General features: G+C 31.9%; 1 protein-coding gene across 3 annotated transcripts in view; it reads left to right on the top strand.

Annotated features, from left to right (window-relative positions):
* The window catches only part of LOC129959090 (protein dopey-1-like), a 213,554-nt gene that overhangs the window by 106,784 nt on the left and 88,030 nt on the right, over window positions 1-18,740 (top strand). For all 3 annotated transcript variants that reach the window (XM_056071898.1, XM_056071899.1, XM_056071897.1), the window contains exons 16-17: window positions 4,500-4,673; window positions 16,863-16,988. In XM_056071898.1, the coding sequence (XP_055927873.1) occupies window positions 4,500-4,673; window positions 16,863-16,988 (300 nt within the window). The remainder of the gene's footprint in view (window positions 1-4,499; window positions 4,674-16,862; window positions 16,989-18,740) is intronic.

Below are 18,740 nucleotides of genomic sequence, written 5' to 3'. Positions count from 1 at the left end.
AATGAGTATCTGAATTATGTAACATCTAACTTTAAATTATCCTGATCTGTATCCCAATTCAAACCTAAAAATATTGAATTATTATTTGTATAATTTTCTTCAACATCTATTCCATTTTTAACACATAATTCTTTTAAAACTTTTAGAATCATTCTTCATTTTACGGAGATGCACGTTTGCATTTTTCAAAGTCTCAATAATAGTAACTGAGAGATAAAAAGTTTAATCGCGGTTTTCCGCCCCGTGGAGAAGATTATCCACATATGTACAGGGAATTATCGAACATTTCTACAATATCACGATCTTCCTTTTTATATTTTCTTATGTGATACTTAATAGTTGCTGGAAGCGTGGAAAACGTTTGACAAGTTTCAAAAGACAAGCATGGCATTTTGTATATTTGAAATTGTGAGTTTTCATCATTTCCGAACCAAATAAATTTTAAATATTTTTTTAATCTTCCTCAATTGAAATAGAATGAAAGGCACCTTTTTTTATCTGCTCCAAAATCTATTTCATACAACCTGAATCTTAAATTGATATATAATAAGTTGCTATAAAAGTTAAGCCCTGGAATTAAACATTCGTTTAAGGATTTAGCATTTCTGTAATTAGGCGAATAGATATAAACGAAGCGTACAGCGGATGTCGCCTTTTCAGAACGTGTTACAGGACTCTGAGGAGCAAAATATATAGCTATTTCTTTTATATTCACAATATTCCTATCAGAGCATTTCTCAATTATTGCGGTTTCTAACTGTTCTTTAATTTTTTTCTTGTATTCATTAAGTAACCATTGAATATTCGTTATTTTATTTTTTAACTTCAAAAATATCTGCTTAGCAATTAAGAAATTATTTTTAAACTGAGATTTCTTTTCCTTAAATAACAACGTGGCCGTATATTTTCCATTTCCAAACAGTAAGTTTTTATTAAATAATTCAGTGACCTAAAACTTCTTGTGATGATGAATCATCTTCTGTCATAAAATAATTCCTCTAAACGCCCAAAAGATCGAATATCAAACAAGATAGGTGACTCGTCTATTTTGCTAACAGAAATATAGCATGAATAGCATGTATCCGAAATGTTTTGATTTGAAGAGGTTCGTCCACAGAGCGTTTTTCTAAATATTGTTTGAAATAAAAATAATTCTTAGGTTATTTTTGGTATACGGCCAGATTGAACGTTACAAAAATAATTCAACTAGATTAATATGCTTATTTTACTTTCATTTAAGAGATGATCTGCAAGTAGTAGCAGTTAAAATTTTTCTTTTTTCATAAACCAGATACACAATTATAAGCATTAATTTCAATAAACTTTTCAAGTAAGTACATTTCTCAATTTTAGATAAGCTGGGATCAGAGTGAATTGCGTTATCATATGAATTAAAGAATTCACGCCATTTGATTGGATCACCGGAAACTTTTTCCAAATTTAATTTAGATAACTTTACTGATGGCTGCTCGAAACAGTATTGTTGACATTTTGAGTTCTACTGATACGTTACTGGTTGCAGGTACAATTGTTCTTTCGACAGTTTTGTCGCTGTTAATTTTCTTTATTTTACTGTCAATTTTAGATTTATAAATTATGATTTCTTCATCATACTCTTCACATGCAAGTAATTCATTATCATGTTCAGTTAGTCTGTTATAAGAGCATCGATCTCAGAATGAATTTTTAATTTATCTTGATATTGAATCAAGAGCTCATGTGACGATCTTAAATTTTCTATATGATCTTCTGAAGAAAACAAGGCTTCAAATTTATTCAAGACTGTAGTGGTTTATCCACGTATAGCAGCTCGTTTCTTTTTTCAATCTGCCTAGCTCGTTCGTCATGTTTCACTTCTGAGATCAGTACTTAGAACAATATACAAAATCTTACCACCCAAATTATGGCTTGGATCTCCCTGGTCACTCCAGAACAATGACAGGTCAAGAATTAGCTCAGTTGATTCAGATGTTGGTGTTGCGATTTTCTGAGAAAGCTTGCAAGTTTTAAAAATAATTACAGTTTATTTTATGACACAAACACAATACTAAAATAGACGGTAGGCACAAACACAAAGAAAATTTGACACGTCAAGACTAGTGTCCTTCATTCAAGTGTTCTACTTGAGCATTACTACTTAGGAACACATATGTGACGCAAGTGCGCCAAAAACCAGTTTCATTATAACTCTCAACACTATTAAACAGCCATTCCTGTATATTCAGAAAGCATGTTATGGATCATTATCATGGATATTACCGTTTAATATATTCATATTATTTTATCAGAGTCTCCGTAAATTGTCATATGTAGTTTAAACAGAAGCATTATACAACTTAATTGTCATCATTCCAGTTCAATGCTTTACATTTCCCCTATGTTCTTTGGGTGTAATCTTGTATTTCCTTTTATTTAAGATTTTATATGCCCATCTTAAGCGCAGATGTTAAATTTACAGTCATTCTGAAAAATCCCAGAATTTTGAGGCTCTGAGTTTTTTGCTTTCTTGGGATTAACATAGCTATTTTTGCATATTTAGACTATGGTGCCTTGCTTTTCTTCACACATAGCAAATTGTCTCAGGATTGCATGATTTTCTAAGTTTGTATCGTACTCCTTATACTACTTTTCTCATTCTGAGTTTAGTATTTTCTTCTGTGCTTCACATGAGCATATGAATATGGTTGGAATGAATGAATGAATGTGGTTGGACACCCTGTTCTTGGCGTGTTTCAAGTACTCTACTCAGTTTGAGATGATCCAATGCTTTTATGCAGTGTTGGGGGAAAAAACTCCAGCTAATTTAACAATTGACAGTTAAAATTTGTTCTCCTTATGGAATTCTATCTTAAATCCTTCATGTCTTTTGATAGCTCGTTTTCCACTTGGTGACATAGATGAGTCATTTAAAATTTTAATACAAACCTTACAACAGTTGGAATAAAACCAGTTCTCTTTTTGTCTTAGAATGCATGGGAATAGTGTTCTGAAACTCTTTTTCGGCGAATTTTTAAAGGTATTTCTAAAATTTTATGTTTAGTTCACATGGATTTGAATCATCCTATTGCATGTGCCAGGTTGATAATAAAATCCTTAAAACCTGTATGTTTTCTTTGTATGCACTGTTTGTCATGCTTGTGGCCATTTTTTGGTTTAGGATTAAATATGTGTTCCAAAATTGTTTTCTTACTGAAAAAAAAAATCATTTCATAAAACTACTATAAAAGTACAAGATTCTAAATTTATTGGTGCAACCTTGTCAAAAGATTACGACCATCTAAACTCTCAGAATGCATTTATTACCAGCAAAGTGTTTATTTGATCTTCGATCGAATCTCATATCATATTTTATTTTGATTTCTTTAGACCAAGCTTGAAATTATTAATATTTCCTGGACACTGTATGAGAACTTTGTAAAGTGCAATTCAAAATAAATGATTTTCTTTCTTGAGTAACAAGTAGTTCATATTTTATTTTGATTTCTTTTTTAAAACTAGTATATTTGTTAAAGTTTAATTTCCCTTTGAATATTTAAAGTAAAAGTTTTTTTAATGACACCTTTTATTATTATTGTTTTCTAAATAGCTTTTGTATTTCTGTAGAATGCACATTTTTTAAATAAAACCTTATCATGACATTTTCTTTCATGTTTTTCATAACATTTGTTATTCATTATGTAGATATTTTATACAATGTCTAAGAAAAATATAGATAATATTCAAATAATTCTCATATTTCACTTTTCCAAAAATGTTTCACCTAATGTAGGCGTTTCATGCATCGCCTGTAATACGTACATACTTTTGTGATGTTAAATTTACTAGTGGGAAAGAAAATAAGTTTAAAAAGTTATAAATGAATTTCTGCTTATTTTTAATGATGTATTTCAAAGCAATAAATAAATCTATCTAAAAATAATCTTTAGAACAAATTTTGTGTTGTATTGAAGAAATAGAATTATGATATCGAGATATGCGGTACATACTTATTTTGTGAATACTAAGTATACATGCAGAAGAATGCTACATATAATTTATAAATTAAAGGTATTTCTGGGTATTATTTACGGAGATAAAATAGTATTATTGTCCTCTGTCACTCCCCCCCCCCAAATTTTATTTTTTATTCTGATGAATCTATTATATATGCAATCATATAGCAAGAATTATGGATTAATATTATAAGAACATTTCAAATTTCTTCCTTTTTTTTACAGTATCAACAGTAATTAAGTATATGTCATGTACCAATTATTCCTGCATCACAATTAAAGTTTTTTTTTTTTATGCTATTGAGAATATGCATGTAGATATTTGTATTAAAAAATAATAATCTACTTTTAAAACTTTAAGAAGATTATTCTGAATAGTTTGAAACAAAGATATTTGTGTGAAAGATACTTAAATGATTATTTGTTGTTTCAGCATTTGACTGCAATTTACTCTTAAATTTAATGTCATTTACATCAGTTTTTTTATCTTTTACTTTATTATTTTAGGATTTGTCTGGCCGAGATCCTTCCACTTCTTTTGATCCTGTCTTATCAGCAAGGCGTGTACTTCTCAGTAATTTACCAAGAGTGATTTCTAGTATTACATCTGTATTTAGAATCGTTACAGAAGTTGATAAACAAAATCATCATAGAGAGTGGTGGATAATGGGTACACCGAAGGTAAATTAGGGCAAAAAATTCTTGATTTTTGGATTGCTAAATATTTTGTCACTTACAAATTTCAAACTTTTAACAAGGAGTAATGTTAATAATACTATTTTAAGTCAAAATATTCTTGGATAGAAATACATAATATTCTTGTATGAATTTAATTACTCTTTGATCACCGAGGATATTATATATATATATATATAGAGAGAGAGAGACTAATAAAAAATATCCTTTATTTAATATAGAGACTCTGCTATATATATATATATATATATATATATATATATATATATATATATATATATATATATATATATATATTCTAAGAGTATATATCAAGTAAGGATATATTTTATTAGTCTTTAGTCTGACTTTGAGCACAGTTTCATTTGAGACTTGCTCATGTCTTAGAATAGAGGAGAGGGAAGTTACTCTAAAAGTGATAATAATGGTGAGTCAAGTGTTGCTGGGGTATGTATTTTTTGAGATTTCATAAGAAGTTTATAAAAATATTTCAATTTTTATAAATCATTCTTTCCTTTAAATACTTCACATTTTTAGAAGTTAGATTAATATGTAGGAATTTGATGCTACTGCAAATATTACTGAAAAAGAATTTCTTTTATTTACTTTTATTTATCAGAAAAATTGTTTTTAGTGATTAATATTTTTTTGATATATCATATTGGTTCAATATCTGGTTTCAAAAAGTTTAAAATATTATATATGTACCAGTAAATATGTTTTCATATGTGTCAGCGAATCTCAAGTGCATTATATTTCATAAATACTTTTCTCTGTTTTTATATAAGAAATTATTTAACTGAAAAATAATTCATAGAATAAAAAAAAAATTCTGCTTGAATATTTTCGGAATCGAATTTGCTTTCTGTTGATTACATTCATGCAAGTAATTTTTGTCTCACAACTTTTTGAAATATTAGTGGTTATCACTTTCCTTCCGTTTTTACTTATCAGATAACCAAGGAATTAATAATAGGGAGAAAAAAAATTGGAGGAGGGACGATTCTGTAGTTTTCACGGGGTTTTATATGGTCTTTGAAAAACGCTGAAAATTCTTTGAATTTTATTTTACTGCATTTGAAAATGATCGATTTTTCGTTTGATCTTTGAAAGATAAGCGAAATTTAGATCCATTATTTATTGGGAAAAAAGAGAAAACGAGTTTGGCTTTACCTTGAGAATTCCGCTAATGATATAAGAATTTAATATGCTAATACTGTCAGTCACCAATCTTTTCTCCTTGCGTAGTTTGATAAAGAGAAGGGAGGAGCAAGAAGGATTACAACAACTGCCAAGAAATCCTCAACAAATGCAGCAACTGGAAATAATGCTATTGCGACATTCATTGTGTTAGACCAGCGTTTCTCAACCTTTCAGTATTTGCGGTCCAGTTTCCAAACATAATTTTCATCGCGCCCCCCCGAATACAATAAAATGTATACAGCAATAATGTATATTGAGTATTTTGGATTCTTTTAAATTATTTTTAACTAACTGCCAAAACAAGAGTAAAAGCGAGCCAACGTTGGCGACAAACCACATCTTGCATTTTGGACAAGCCGGCTGTAAACAGATGAAGCGAAAGAAAGCGGGGAAAATTTAAATATTATATTTGAAATGAAAGCCAAACAGGGAGATAACGTTAAAAGAATATGAAAGTAAAAAAAAATTCGTTAATGAAAGTTAATCTAGACGGGGTGAGCTAAATTTAGAAACTGGAAATAAATTTTTTAGAGTAATAATAATAATAATAAAAAAAAAAAACAGAAGCATGACTAAACAATAGTGAAAAAAATAAATAAGCAATGTTTGTGGAAGGGAATCGACACGACCTATGCCGTCTCGAGCACGCTCACAGCTAATGTTTTCTCATAGGAAGAAGGAAAATGTTCTATAACGCAAGTTTCAATTCCAGCCAGTCTCATTCGAGTCGATCCTTTTATCGCTATCGAATCTATAGTGAATGTGTATGTTATATACGTTTTCGTGTTAATTGCAATTCACCATATTAAATATTCACGGCAGTAGATTTATGCAGACTCATGGATAAATTTTTAAGCGGAAGTAAGCAAGCATTAGACGATAGTCAAGCATCAACAAGTACGGAGACGAGCGTTGTTCCGAAAATAAAATCAAGAAAATATTCTCAAGAATACTTAAATTTTGGGTTTACCAGTTCTGAAGTAAATGAAGAAGAAAGGCTCCTGTGTATAATTTGCTCAAAAATGTTGACCGCAGTCAGCATGAAACTTAATAAACTTAAACGACATTTGGAAACGCTTCATAGTGATTATGTCAACAAACCCAGAGAATTCTTCGAATTAAAATTAAAATCATATAAAAAGCAAAAATCATTTTTAAAGAAACTTTGTCTGTGAATAAAAAAAACTTTAATTGCATCTTACAAAGTTCATATAAAATAGCCAGATGTAAAAACCTCACACCATTGGTGAAGAGCTTATTTTGCCAGCAACAATTGAGATTGTAGAAACTATGTTTGGAGATAATTTTTCAAAACAATTGCAGGCCATACCTCTTTCAAATGATACTGTTGCTCGTCGAATTGGTGATATAGCCGAAGATGTACAGAGTCAGCTTTTCTCGAAGTTGCGTGACACAGAGAAGCTTTGGCTTCGAAAGCAATGAGTCCTGGTCTGAATATTGTGTTAACTACGGTTGTAACAGTAGTAAATTATATAAAAATGAGACCCCTGAAATCGAGAATCTTTTCCTCACTTTGTAAAGACATGGGTTTCAGTACATTCAAAATTACTATTTTATTGCGAGGCAAGATGGTCATCACGTGGGAAATTTTTGCAACGTGTTTATGAATTAAGAGAAGAAATCGCCAATTTCCTAGCAGAAGAAAACAGACCTGAGACCGACAACTTTCGCGACGGTTTATTTGTGTTGAAATTGAGGTACTTGGTGGACATATTCGGGAAATTAAATAACTTGAATCTTCAACTCCAAGGAACAAATGCACATTATGTTGGAAACGAGTGATAAAGTTAATGCTTTTTGTAGAAAATTGGAATTGTGGACCAGAAATTTAAAGCAACAAACCTAGCAATGTTTGTAAATGCGGATGATTGTACTAAAACTTACTAGGCTGAAGAAGAACATGTAAAAGTTGTTTTGTAACCATTCAAAATCTTTTAGTCATGTTGGTAAAGAATTTTAAAAAGTATTTTCTTGCTTACGACAAACTGATAGCAAGTTACTAGTGGGTTAGGGATCCATTTCTTAAGACTCCCGAAGGACTCTCAATTGATGAGGAAGAAAAATTCATATACTTCACGATAAGTGGCGAAACTAAAAGACAATTTAGTAATAAATCGCTATTTGAATTTTGACCAGGAGTAAGGATGATTTTTCTGCACTAATAACAAGGCCATTTCACATTCTAGTACCATTTTCAACATCCAACTTTTGTGAAATTAGATTTTCTGCTGTGGCTTCTTTGAAGACAAAATATTGAAACAGAACTGAGAGTGGCTATTTATAATTGTAAGCCTTCTTTCGAAAAACTTTGCTCTGAAAGACAGGCCCAAGAAAGTCACTAATAATTATTAAATTTGTTTTTAATTTAGTATGTTTTGATTTAGTAAGTTGTTTTACTTTAATAAGTTATTAAATATGTCGAAATGTATTTTGTTTTCTATGTGTATGTGTGCTTTCCTTTCAGTCAGTTAATCAATTTTTTAAAATAATATTTTCACTTGGATATTCTCGTCCCCCCCCTCTAGAGTGCTCGCGCCCCCTAGGGGGGCGCGCCCCACAGGTTAAGAATCTCTGTGTTAGACACAATACTTAGATGCAAAACTAAAATGGTCTTTGAAGTGTATAGAATGTTGTTATTGCATCATTCTTACAAACGACTTATTTCGAAAAGTGTTCCCAGACAGCAAGATTGCTAAAAGTTTTCCAGACGAACAACAAAAGGCTCTTATATAATTTTATGTGAAATTGCTGCATACATTAATGAAGTTTCATTTAAATGTCTGATTGATCATAATATCTATAATCTGATGCTTGACAAAGCATTAGAACAATCTTTGCAAAGAAGAGAAATTGAATTATACATTCAATTTTGGAATGGGGGAAAAAAAGACACAGAGGTTGAGATCAGATATATGGGTCAAGCTTTCTTAAGTCATTTGCCAGCCGTAGAACTTCGATAATTTCGCGGTTCTGTGGAAAACGCAGATTTGAGAGAAGTGTTATCTATCTCGATGGATGATCCATTAGTAAAATAAAAGTTCTTTGACTTATTGAATGATTAAATGCAAAAAGAATTTTCAGTTGTATATTGCTAGTTGTAGCCTGCATGCCGCCAATCCGTCTGGGATTTTGAATTTTTTTTCTAGCATGTATTCTTTATTCAGAAATTCACCTGTAAGAATGGAAGGCTACCTAAAATTTTCTGAGAATGAGAAATTTTCCAAAAAAAATTTGTAGAACCAAATGGCTAGAAAATGCAGCTGGTGCGAATGAGAAGTCCAAATGTGAATAGACTCGGTATGTCCGCATCATAATGAATGTTTTTAAAAATATGTTGAGAACAGGGCAAGTTTCCTTCACCAAATTCTTAATCGTATAGTTTTGTTTCAAAGTGTAGCACAGATACGATCTTATTTATTTATTAAATTAAGATTTTTCTTTTCATTATCTAAATGTATCTAACAATTTTTAATTTTCTACCAAAAAAGTTGTCCACTTTTGCTATTTTCGGCAGATTATTCAGAGATAAGATAAGGTTTGTAAATAAGATAGTCGCTGATTGATTTAAAACTTTTGTATCATAAAAATGAAAAAATCCGCGTCCTTAAAGACTTTCCAATTGCATATAGTGTTTTCTAGTTTGATTTTCCAAATGTAGATTCGTGTACCAATATAAACAAAATTAGTACTAGATTCATTTGAAACCGCATGATGAAAATAATTCCCTATAAAAAATTCGAACGAACATTTTAGAGAATTCGAATTCAAATGTCAGGACTTCGTATATATCTTCATTCATAAAATTTTGTATAAGTCCTTTCTCATCTATGTGTTTGTTAGGGGTATTAATTGTTTAGATCCGATGAAAATACCCAAATTATACCGCATTTTTACTATAACAGGATGAAAGACGTTCTTTCTGCTCTTGTAAATTTCAAGTGACTAAATAATAATATTAAAATGAACATGATTCTAATTTAATAGAATTTGTCTTTTCGAATGCTATGACCTGTAATTCACAAGAATTTAAATCGCTTGAAGTACCCAAAAATGGAATGCAGATTCAAAAAAACAAAAGTCTTACCTGAAATTGTATATGGTAATGAAGATTCTGATAACATCCCATGACAGAACTAATTAAAAGAAGACACTTTCTTCAAATAAAAAAATATTGATAGTGAAAACCTTAAGAAACATGTTTGAAGCGACGGGGCATTAGGAGCTCAACCTGGAAGACGTTGTAGACCTGTCACACCGATACTTGTTGATGCCGTCAAGACAGCTGTTACCGCACAGATATCAGAGTTTGGGGGCAGTAGCGCACGTGCAGTTTCTCGACAGACAGGCTATTCTTACAGCATCGTCCGAAAAATGCTCAGAAACATAATGCAATACTTCCCATACAAGATCCACCATATCCAAGAGCTGCTTGATAGGGACAAGCCATAACGTTTCTCATTCGCAGTCAGTTTTCTCAACAGAATGACTGTTGATCTAACATGGCCTTCGAATATTCAGTGGAGCGACGAGGATCATTTCTACCTTAATGGGACAGTCAACACACAGAATAGCCTCATTTGGGCTCATTTTCATCCGCGTATGCACACTGACATTTCCCTACATTCTCCAAAGGTGACTGTCTGGTGTGGACTCACGGCGAAATTCATTCTTGGGCCATTCTTCTTTGAGGAAATAATTGCACATGGTCCTGTTTCTGCTATCATGGTCGTTACAGGCCTTCCGTACTATGACATGCTGCAGATGTTTGTTGTGCGCAACTGCAGCAAAGGCAGGTCCTTACATTGACCATTTTCATGCAGGATGGTGTGACCTCACATATCCATGAGTCCATGAAGGCACTATTGCTCCAACACTTCACAGACGAACGTGTTATTAATCGCTTCTTTCGTAATCCATGGTCACCACGTTTACAGGATCTAAATCCCTGTGATTTCAGGTTATAGGGCCACTTAAAAAGTCTGGTGTTTCGTGTAGGTGTTGCGACGTTGTATGACTTAAAGAACTCCATAACACTTCATATGCGAAGCATCACAACTGATCAGTTACGATTTGCTGTGGAATACATTGTCCATCCACTTCAAATTTTGCAGGTGAGTGATGGTGGTCACATGGAGCACATTTTCCAACATCGTCCTGGACACGATTAACAACAGCTCCTCTTGTGCAATTTCGTCCTAATCTATTCTTGTTTCTGGAAACTGAACTGTGTGTGTGTGTGTGTGTGTGTGTGTGTGTGTGTGTGTGTGTGTGTGTGTGTGTGTGTGTGTGTGTGTGTGTGTGTGTGTGTGTGTGTTTTCCCCTCAAACAGCGTACTGTTATTTATTTTTTTACCTTTATTTAATGTGGTTCTATGACAAGGTGATCAGAAACTTGTCAATAAATGTTAATATTGTTTCTTTATTCCGTTTTAGACGTTTATTGTGTTAAATTTAATGTTTTTCCGGAGAAGACGCCCTCTGGTGGACATTTTGGAACTTAATCTTTTTTCCTTCCAAAATTCCCTGAGCGTATCTCGTGTATAGTCTATATACCAAATTTCGTTGCAATCCGCTCACCCATTTATGTTGTAGGATATAGGGGGAATTTAATTATAACCACCTTGTGTATTATATATATATATATAATATACCACTTCATTCACCAGTTTTATCTTAATGGCAAAAATGATTCATTTAATCATAACCTAAGCTAGTACACTCCATGATAGCAGAAACAACAAATGAAAAATAGATTATACATCTTTGAATACAGAAAAATTCAAGTCACTCACAAGAGAAATAACTGATGCGAAGAATCATTTGGATGTACTTAAGCAGATTGTTGGTTTTAAATGCTGTTATCATGAAGAGAAAATTGATTGGAACAAAATATTAATATTTAAACAGTGGTCTCTTTACAAAAGATTGAAACGTACATATGTATATTTTTTTTCTAAAAATATTAACAAATATGCAGCCAGTTGTTTTACAGTTCATCGCAATTTTGTGAGGTGTCTGCTCCAAATTCTTATCATTCAAGTCAATGCATCTTGGATACCTTATACTTAATTTGTTCTGTTTAATCTTTCTGCCAAAATGTTTCATTAATTTAGTTGATTTTGGCAATATCCACATGTTTTGTGAAAAATACGTTTAGAAATAGGTTTATATAAATTCAAATGTGTATTGAAAAAATCGGAGGTAAAATTATTACCACTTCTCCTAGAATATTTTCCTTCAAATATTTTTTTCAAACAGGGTTTCAATTATTTTAATAATAAAATATTTAAGTTTTCAAATAAACTAACCAAATCCTCTTCTAGCTATTTCTGTAGCATAAGATTTATGGACAGCATTTAAGTATCGTAAATTTTACTTCCTCTTAAGGAAAGGCTTGATTATTTTGTTTTAATTAAAGGACTGTTGAAAGCTGAAAAAGATCAGTGAAAATAATGCTTCTGTATATGTATGAGTATTTTATTTTGTTGCCTTGTTCTCTTAAAATGTCTGTTATAACAATAATGAAAATTATCAGGTGTTTCTCCTTGTAAGCGAATCATAATAGAGTAAAATGCAATGAAGAATGCTATAAATAAAATAGATATTTTTATTTATTTATTTATTTATTTTTACATTTTCATTTGAATAATTTAAATCAGTATTTTGTGGAATATATAGATTTTCGATATTGGCATACTTGAAAAGAACTGTAAAAATGTCCAATGAGATTAAATGCTTCTATCAAAATCCTATTTGTAGAGAAGTATTTTGGTACCTTTCTTTATATCATCTTTTTGTAAAGGAAAAGTGGACTGGATTTTTTTTTTTTTTTTTAAACTTAACCAGTTAATTGTTTTTGACGAGTATACTCGTCATGGAAAAAGTACATTTTCCGTTATGACGAGTTTATTCGATGACAATTATCATATTTATATAATAATTGTTTAATTATTATATTTATAGTTATTTTTTATTATATTTATATAATATGAATATTTTTATGACAGTTTAGACATACATTTTCCGAAGAGGTCGAAACAGTTAACTGGTTAATTAATAAAATGGTAGAAACTATGAGTGGTATTCCTTCATATTCCATAAAGATCAGAGAATGTGCTGAGTAAAAGAATGCCTCCTTTTTTTGCTCCTTCTATGCCATTATTTAAAAGAGAGATGGGGAAATATATTCCTTTCTTTCGTCAGTGTTATAGCAAAAGTTAGTTAACTTTTGTTTATTATAAACACACACCTTTTGTATCTTTAATATTAGATCATTGGTGGTGCATTGTAAATCTTTGTAATAGTGGGATTCCAATTATTAATCCTATGCGTAGTGTTGGACTTTTACTGTATATATTTCTAATAAATTGGAACTTTATTCATAAAATTTTGTGAAAATATCTTTTATTTAAATTGCGGCAGGGAAAGATTTGAATTTGCCCTAAATGATTTCTGCAGATAAGTTTTGTGATGTTAGCATTTTTTATTTTGTTGCAATCTTTTAAAAAATATCTGTTAATGACTGGTTTAAATATAAAAATTTTCGATTTGATGGAAAGGATACTAAAAAAAAAAACCATCAAAATGAATATACATGCAGAGACATGTTAACTCTGGCTCAAAAAACAGGTCACTACTAATCGGATTATATATCAAATCAAATATCTCTCACGGGCGTTAAGCGAAAGCCCGGTTGAGATTAATGCTTAGAGATGGCTCATATTACAAGAATCACACACTAATTTAACATAAAACGAATTTAATGAACTGGACGAACGGCTGGGCCGTTTTACATCGATGAACGCTATTACAGTACTGAATATAGTTTTAATGGCGGGAATCAGATAGCTTCTTATTGGCTGTTGAGTGATGACGCGAGCGCCCCAGGATGACGCTCCGTACACCACAAGCGGCCGTCCTGATGAACTTGACGTCCTCCTGAGAAAGAATCTGAAAATAACAAAAAAGAACATTTTAGATTTTTGCAAAACAGAAAAAAGAAAGTAGGGGCTTTATGCAGTTGTAGACCAAGGCTTCATATGATCTTCAGCTGTAGAGGTATGGTTGGGGCCTTCGTGGATTCCCATTTTCTCCACTAGGTACCTCTCGTGTGGCTTCTTGGCTGTGATGCGATAGGGACCATGGAACTTCGGGCGAAGCTTCAAACCACTGCCGAATTGGGTCATCTGTATGGCCACTAATAGTAGCCACTAAGTCACTTGGATTATATTGAGTAGCTTTCTTCCTGTGCTTGTTGCAAGCTCTTTTATTCTTTTCTTTAAGGCGCAAGATGTTCTGTCGTACTTCTTCACGAATGTCCTCGCGGCTGTCGATGATCATTTGCTCCTATTCTTCCTGAAGGATGTCGAGAATTTTCTGGTCTTTTTTGCCTCATTTGCACACCGATCATGAGTTCGAAAGGAGTAAATTTAGTACTCCGTGAAGCAGTAGAGTTAAATACACGTTGTGCTGCTTGAACATGAGTTTGTACCACTTGGTGGGATCATTGGTGGAAAGTTTGGCAAGCAAGGGGATAAGAGTTCAGGAACCCTTTCCACCTGTCCATTTCCACGAGGTATTCCTATGGTAATTTGAATATGATTTATATTTTGATTCGCGCAACAGTCTGTGAATTCCTTGGAGGTAAATGCGGAACCTTTATCCGTGATAATACGCATGGGATTTCTTAACACTGCTTCCTGCAATTGCAGTTTCGTAATTGCATCATTTGCAGTGACTCCTTTAACAGGATATAACCAAACAAACTTTGAGAATTCATCTATTACGCTGAGAATATGATTGTAATTTTTATTGGCTGACACTAAGGGTCCAACAAAGTCAACATGGTAAGTAATTAGAGGAAAGTTTTCCTTCGGAATCGGATGTAAGAACCCTTCAGGCTTACCACGCTTTCGGTAGACTAGGATGCATTCTACACAATTCTGTATTACCGATTTAATACTTTTTTGCATATTCGGGAAAGGATAGTCACGTTCGATAATGATTTTAGTTTTCTCCACGGCGAAATGCCCTTTTGAATGCGCGTTCTTAATTATTTCGTGTCTCATTAGTTCAGGTATTACAAGCAAACGATGGTTGACCTAGCATTTATACAAAATGTTATTTTGTACGACGAAAACAACTTGGTTGTTACCTTTACATAATTCTTTCAATTTTTTTAGTTCTAAATAATATTCTAAATTCGCTTTTAATCTTGAGACGAATTGCATGTGATTTTCTCCTTTAAATCTGTTGGCGGCTTGAAAGTTATCCCAACATTCTTTAGCAGATGGTTAGAATTCTCTTAATGCTATTCTTTTGATTTCGTCATAATCATTTATTTCGCTTTCGTTCGCGTATAACAAAACATGTCGGCATTTCTCGCCTAACAAATTTCTCGCCTAACAAATTCGGCATTGTATTCAGTTTTAACCTGTTTGATTTCGAAAGCACGTTCCACAATATTGAAAAACAAATTGAAATTTTCTGATTTAGTTGGTACAAGCATTGTCAATGTGCGGATGCTTTTAATTATTTGCTCGATGGAATCCGCATGACTTTCTGGAGGAGGTCCGTTAGGACTACTTATTTCGGTCGCTTGAACGTTTCTCATATTTTCTTCATGAGCTAAAGTTAGTTTTAATTTTTCTAATTCAAACTGTCTTTCCTTTTCTGCTTCTATTTTTCCGCGTTCCTCTACAGTTGAGATGATAATGTCTTTAACAAATTCCAAATCATCTTTAGCCGCATGGCTATTTTCTATAATTTGTTTAAGCTGCACAATATTTGTTTTTACCGGAACTACCTCACCTATTGCTTCAGCGGCAATAATTAAATCTTTCTTTTTTGTATTTTGAAACATTTTGAATTTGCCTTTATTTTTCCTAATAACAAATGCTAATAGAATAACGATAATAATAACAATGCTAATATTTCTTCAAAACAGAAATTTCTAAAATATACACATTCAAACAGTTTCTTGAAAAAGTCATTCTCAAATATACAAATCTTAAAATAAATGCTTGCAAGATTCTTTATTCAAAATAATATAAAAAATTCTCCTACCTGTTCTTTTTCAATTATATCCGTTGAGATAATATTCTGCAGGAGCTTCACAATTCGCCGGCTACTGCCGAACCGAAGATTTTCTTAAGCAATTTTGCCGGTCATTGCCGAACCGTATATTTTCTTGAAAAATTTGTCGACCACTGCCAAACCGCAGATTTTCTTGAAAAATTTTGTCGGCCACTGCCGAACCGAAGATTATTTGACGAAAACTAAAAGTGAAATTTCCGGATTCTTACCGGATCAAAGATTATTTTTCTATTTCCGAGGTCATTGCATCCATGACCGAACCCTCCACATGTAGAGACATGTTAACTCTGGCTCGAAAAACAGGCCCCCACTAATCGGATTATATATCAAATCGAATATCTCTCATGGGCCCTAGAGGAAAGCCCGATTGAGATTAATGCTTAGCGATGGCTCATATTACAAGAATCACACACTAATTTAACATAAACGAATTTAATGAACTGGACGAACTTCTGGGCCGTTTTACATCGATGAACGCTATTACAGTACTGTATACAGTTTTAATGGCGGGAATCAGATAGCTTCTTATTGGCTGTTGAGTGATGACGCTCCGTGCACCACATACATGAACATAATAATTAAAAATGTAAGAAACAAAAATTAAACTGGAGTAAAGAAGAAAAATGCGATATGAGAAAACCAAAAATCATATGTAATAAAAAAAGGGGGTGTTTATAAGCAATTGCTATGCTTATGTTTACGTCCCTTAAATAGCTGAAATCCGCTTTGACAAGTAATTACTAACACATATTTCGAATTTTTACTAATTACGCATCAAAACGAAATTTGGCTATTTTTGGTAGCATGTACATATATATATGTATATACTCCAATAAATGCAATATTTCTTTTTCAGGTTGTTAAGCAGCACATATTAAGTTTCCTAAGTCCTATTTCCTTAAATCATGGACCAAATTTTATGGCAGCCATTGCTGTGGTATGGCATGAAAGCAGGACTATGAAATGTATTCCTGCGAGAAAGGTAATTTTTTCCCTTTGTAACTTTTTTTTAAGGTATGAGGTTAATTGTTTTTAATTCTATCTCTTGTGATATGCATGACGTGAAACTTATCGATTCAATTATAAGTATTGATTTTCTATTGTAATTTCTGCATTTTGTAATTTATTGAATTTATTCTTTTTTTCTTTTATCATTTACATCTTTACCATATATAATTACTAGTGAGCATATCTTTGATTTAGATTTTTTTTTTTTACTGAACTCAGTCTGAATATGCTACTTCAGTTTTAAAAAACGAGAACCATGCCCTTTGTTTGGTATTTTAAATTTACAATCAAGCATTTATTCGTCTCGCCATTGTTTGATGATACACATGTTGATGAGATAGAAAAAGATGTTATTTCGTTGGAAAATAGAAACTGTTCATTTGTAAAGCTCTTCTTAACCAAAAAACAAATGCTTTAAAAATTTCATATAAATTATGCTGATTTCGGCATGACGACATGTTATGCCCTTGATATTTGTTTGGGAAATATCATGGGCATAACGACGTTTCTTCAAGGGCATTTCGACGTTTCAAAACTTGACAAAACTTGATTCTCAAGATTTTTAGAAAGTTCAATCCCTCACCTCCCCAGACGGACAACTACTCAGGAGTTACGTTTCAGAGGTAGAGGAGGGAGGGGAAGGGCGCGAGCTATCGAATAAGGTTACGCTTAATGAATTCTGTGGTATCTGCGATTCGTATAATTACATTGTTATAATTCATGTTCTATTTCGATTGAATTTTAAGCTATATAAGCATACTTTTTCCATCATTTCAATTTTGGATTTTTTTTTATTCTGAGTTAAATTATTTAATCCAAAAAACTTCTCTCATCATTTACGTCTGCTTTCACAAGTGAAAGACGGTACTCGGTGCCAGAAACGAACTGGCTTGGTTGCCATCTTGCCCACTGGCAAATAGCCCTTATACTTATGACAGTATTGGTCCCTAGAATATGTATGTTGAATTAAAAGTTCTCCAGGCTAAAATATTTAAAAATTAATATTTCGACAGGGTAACCTTGGTAAACGGGAATAAAATAAAAACATTCGCGGACAGTTTGTTTTCTGTATTACTATTAAAAATGCAATCAAATCCAAATTTGTATTTGATGTAGATCTCATATACAAAGTCTGAAATTCAAAATCTTGTACATCTCATTTGCTTAAGAGTGCATTATGAAAAGAAGAAGCTGATATATTCCTTTGATGAGATTGCCCCAAATATGGTCGTATATGAAAAACTCCACCTTATATTCTTATATGTAGAAAATTCCTAAACTTTGTATTCGTCAGAAATTTAATAAATTTTGAATGCATTCTTCCTCATATATATGAGAGATTATTTGCCCAATGATTGCAATTACTGATTAATAACTAATAAACATTTAATCATCCCAAAAAGTGATAAAGAGCTTTTTCATATTTATTGACATTGAATTTATCTAATTATCCTAATTATGCTTGAGATACTTTCTTCTTTGTAATTCCAGCAATAGCGCTTATTTTTTTTTAAATTCAGTATTTTCAATTTTCGGTTATCTTAATAAGACCTAAGTCGATTGAGAATATCAAAATGAAAATTTTTGTCATAATTTTTTGTTTTTTGATACATATTTTTTAATATAAAGCAGTTGTATGAATAAACTTTTTTCAACTTTTTATGGTGTTAAATTTCTGATTCTTTCTCTTCAAACTGTGTTATTTTGCAATTTATATATGCAATTT

The sequence above is a fragment of the Argiope bruennichi genome, chromosome X1, assembly GCF_947563725.1.
Source record: "Argiope bruennichi chromosome X1, qqArgBrue1.1, whole genome shotgun sequence".
In the NCBI taxonomy this organism is placed as follows: Eukaryota; Metazoa; Arthropoda; class Arachnida; order Araneae; family Araneidae; genus Argiope; species Argiope bruennichi.
This window is presented reverse-complemented; position numbering and strand designations above follow the sequence as displayed.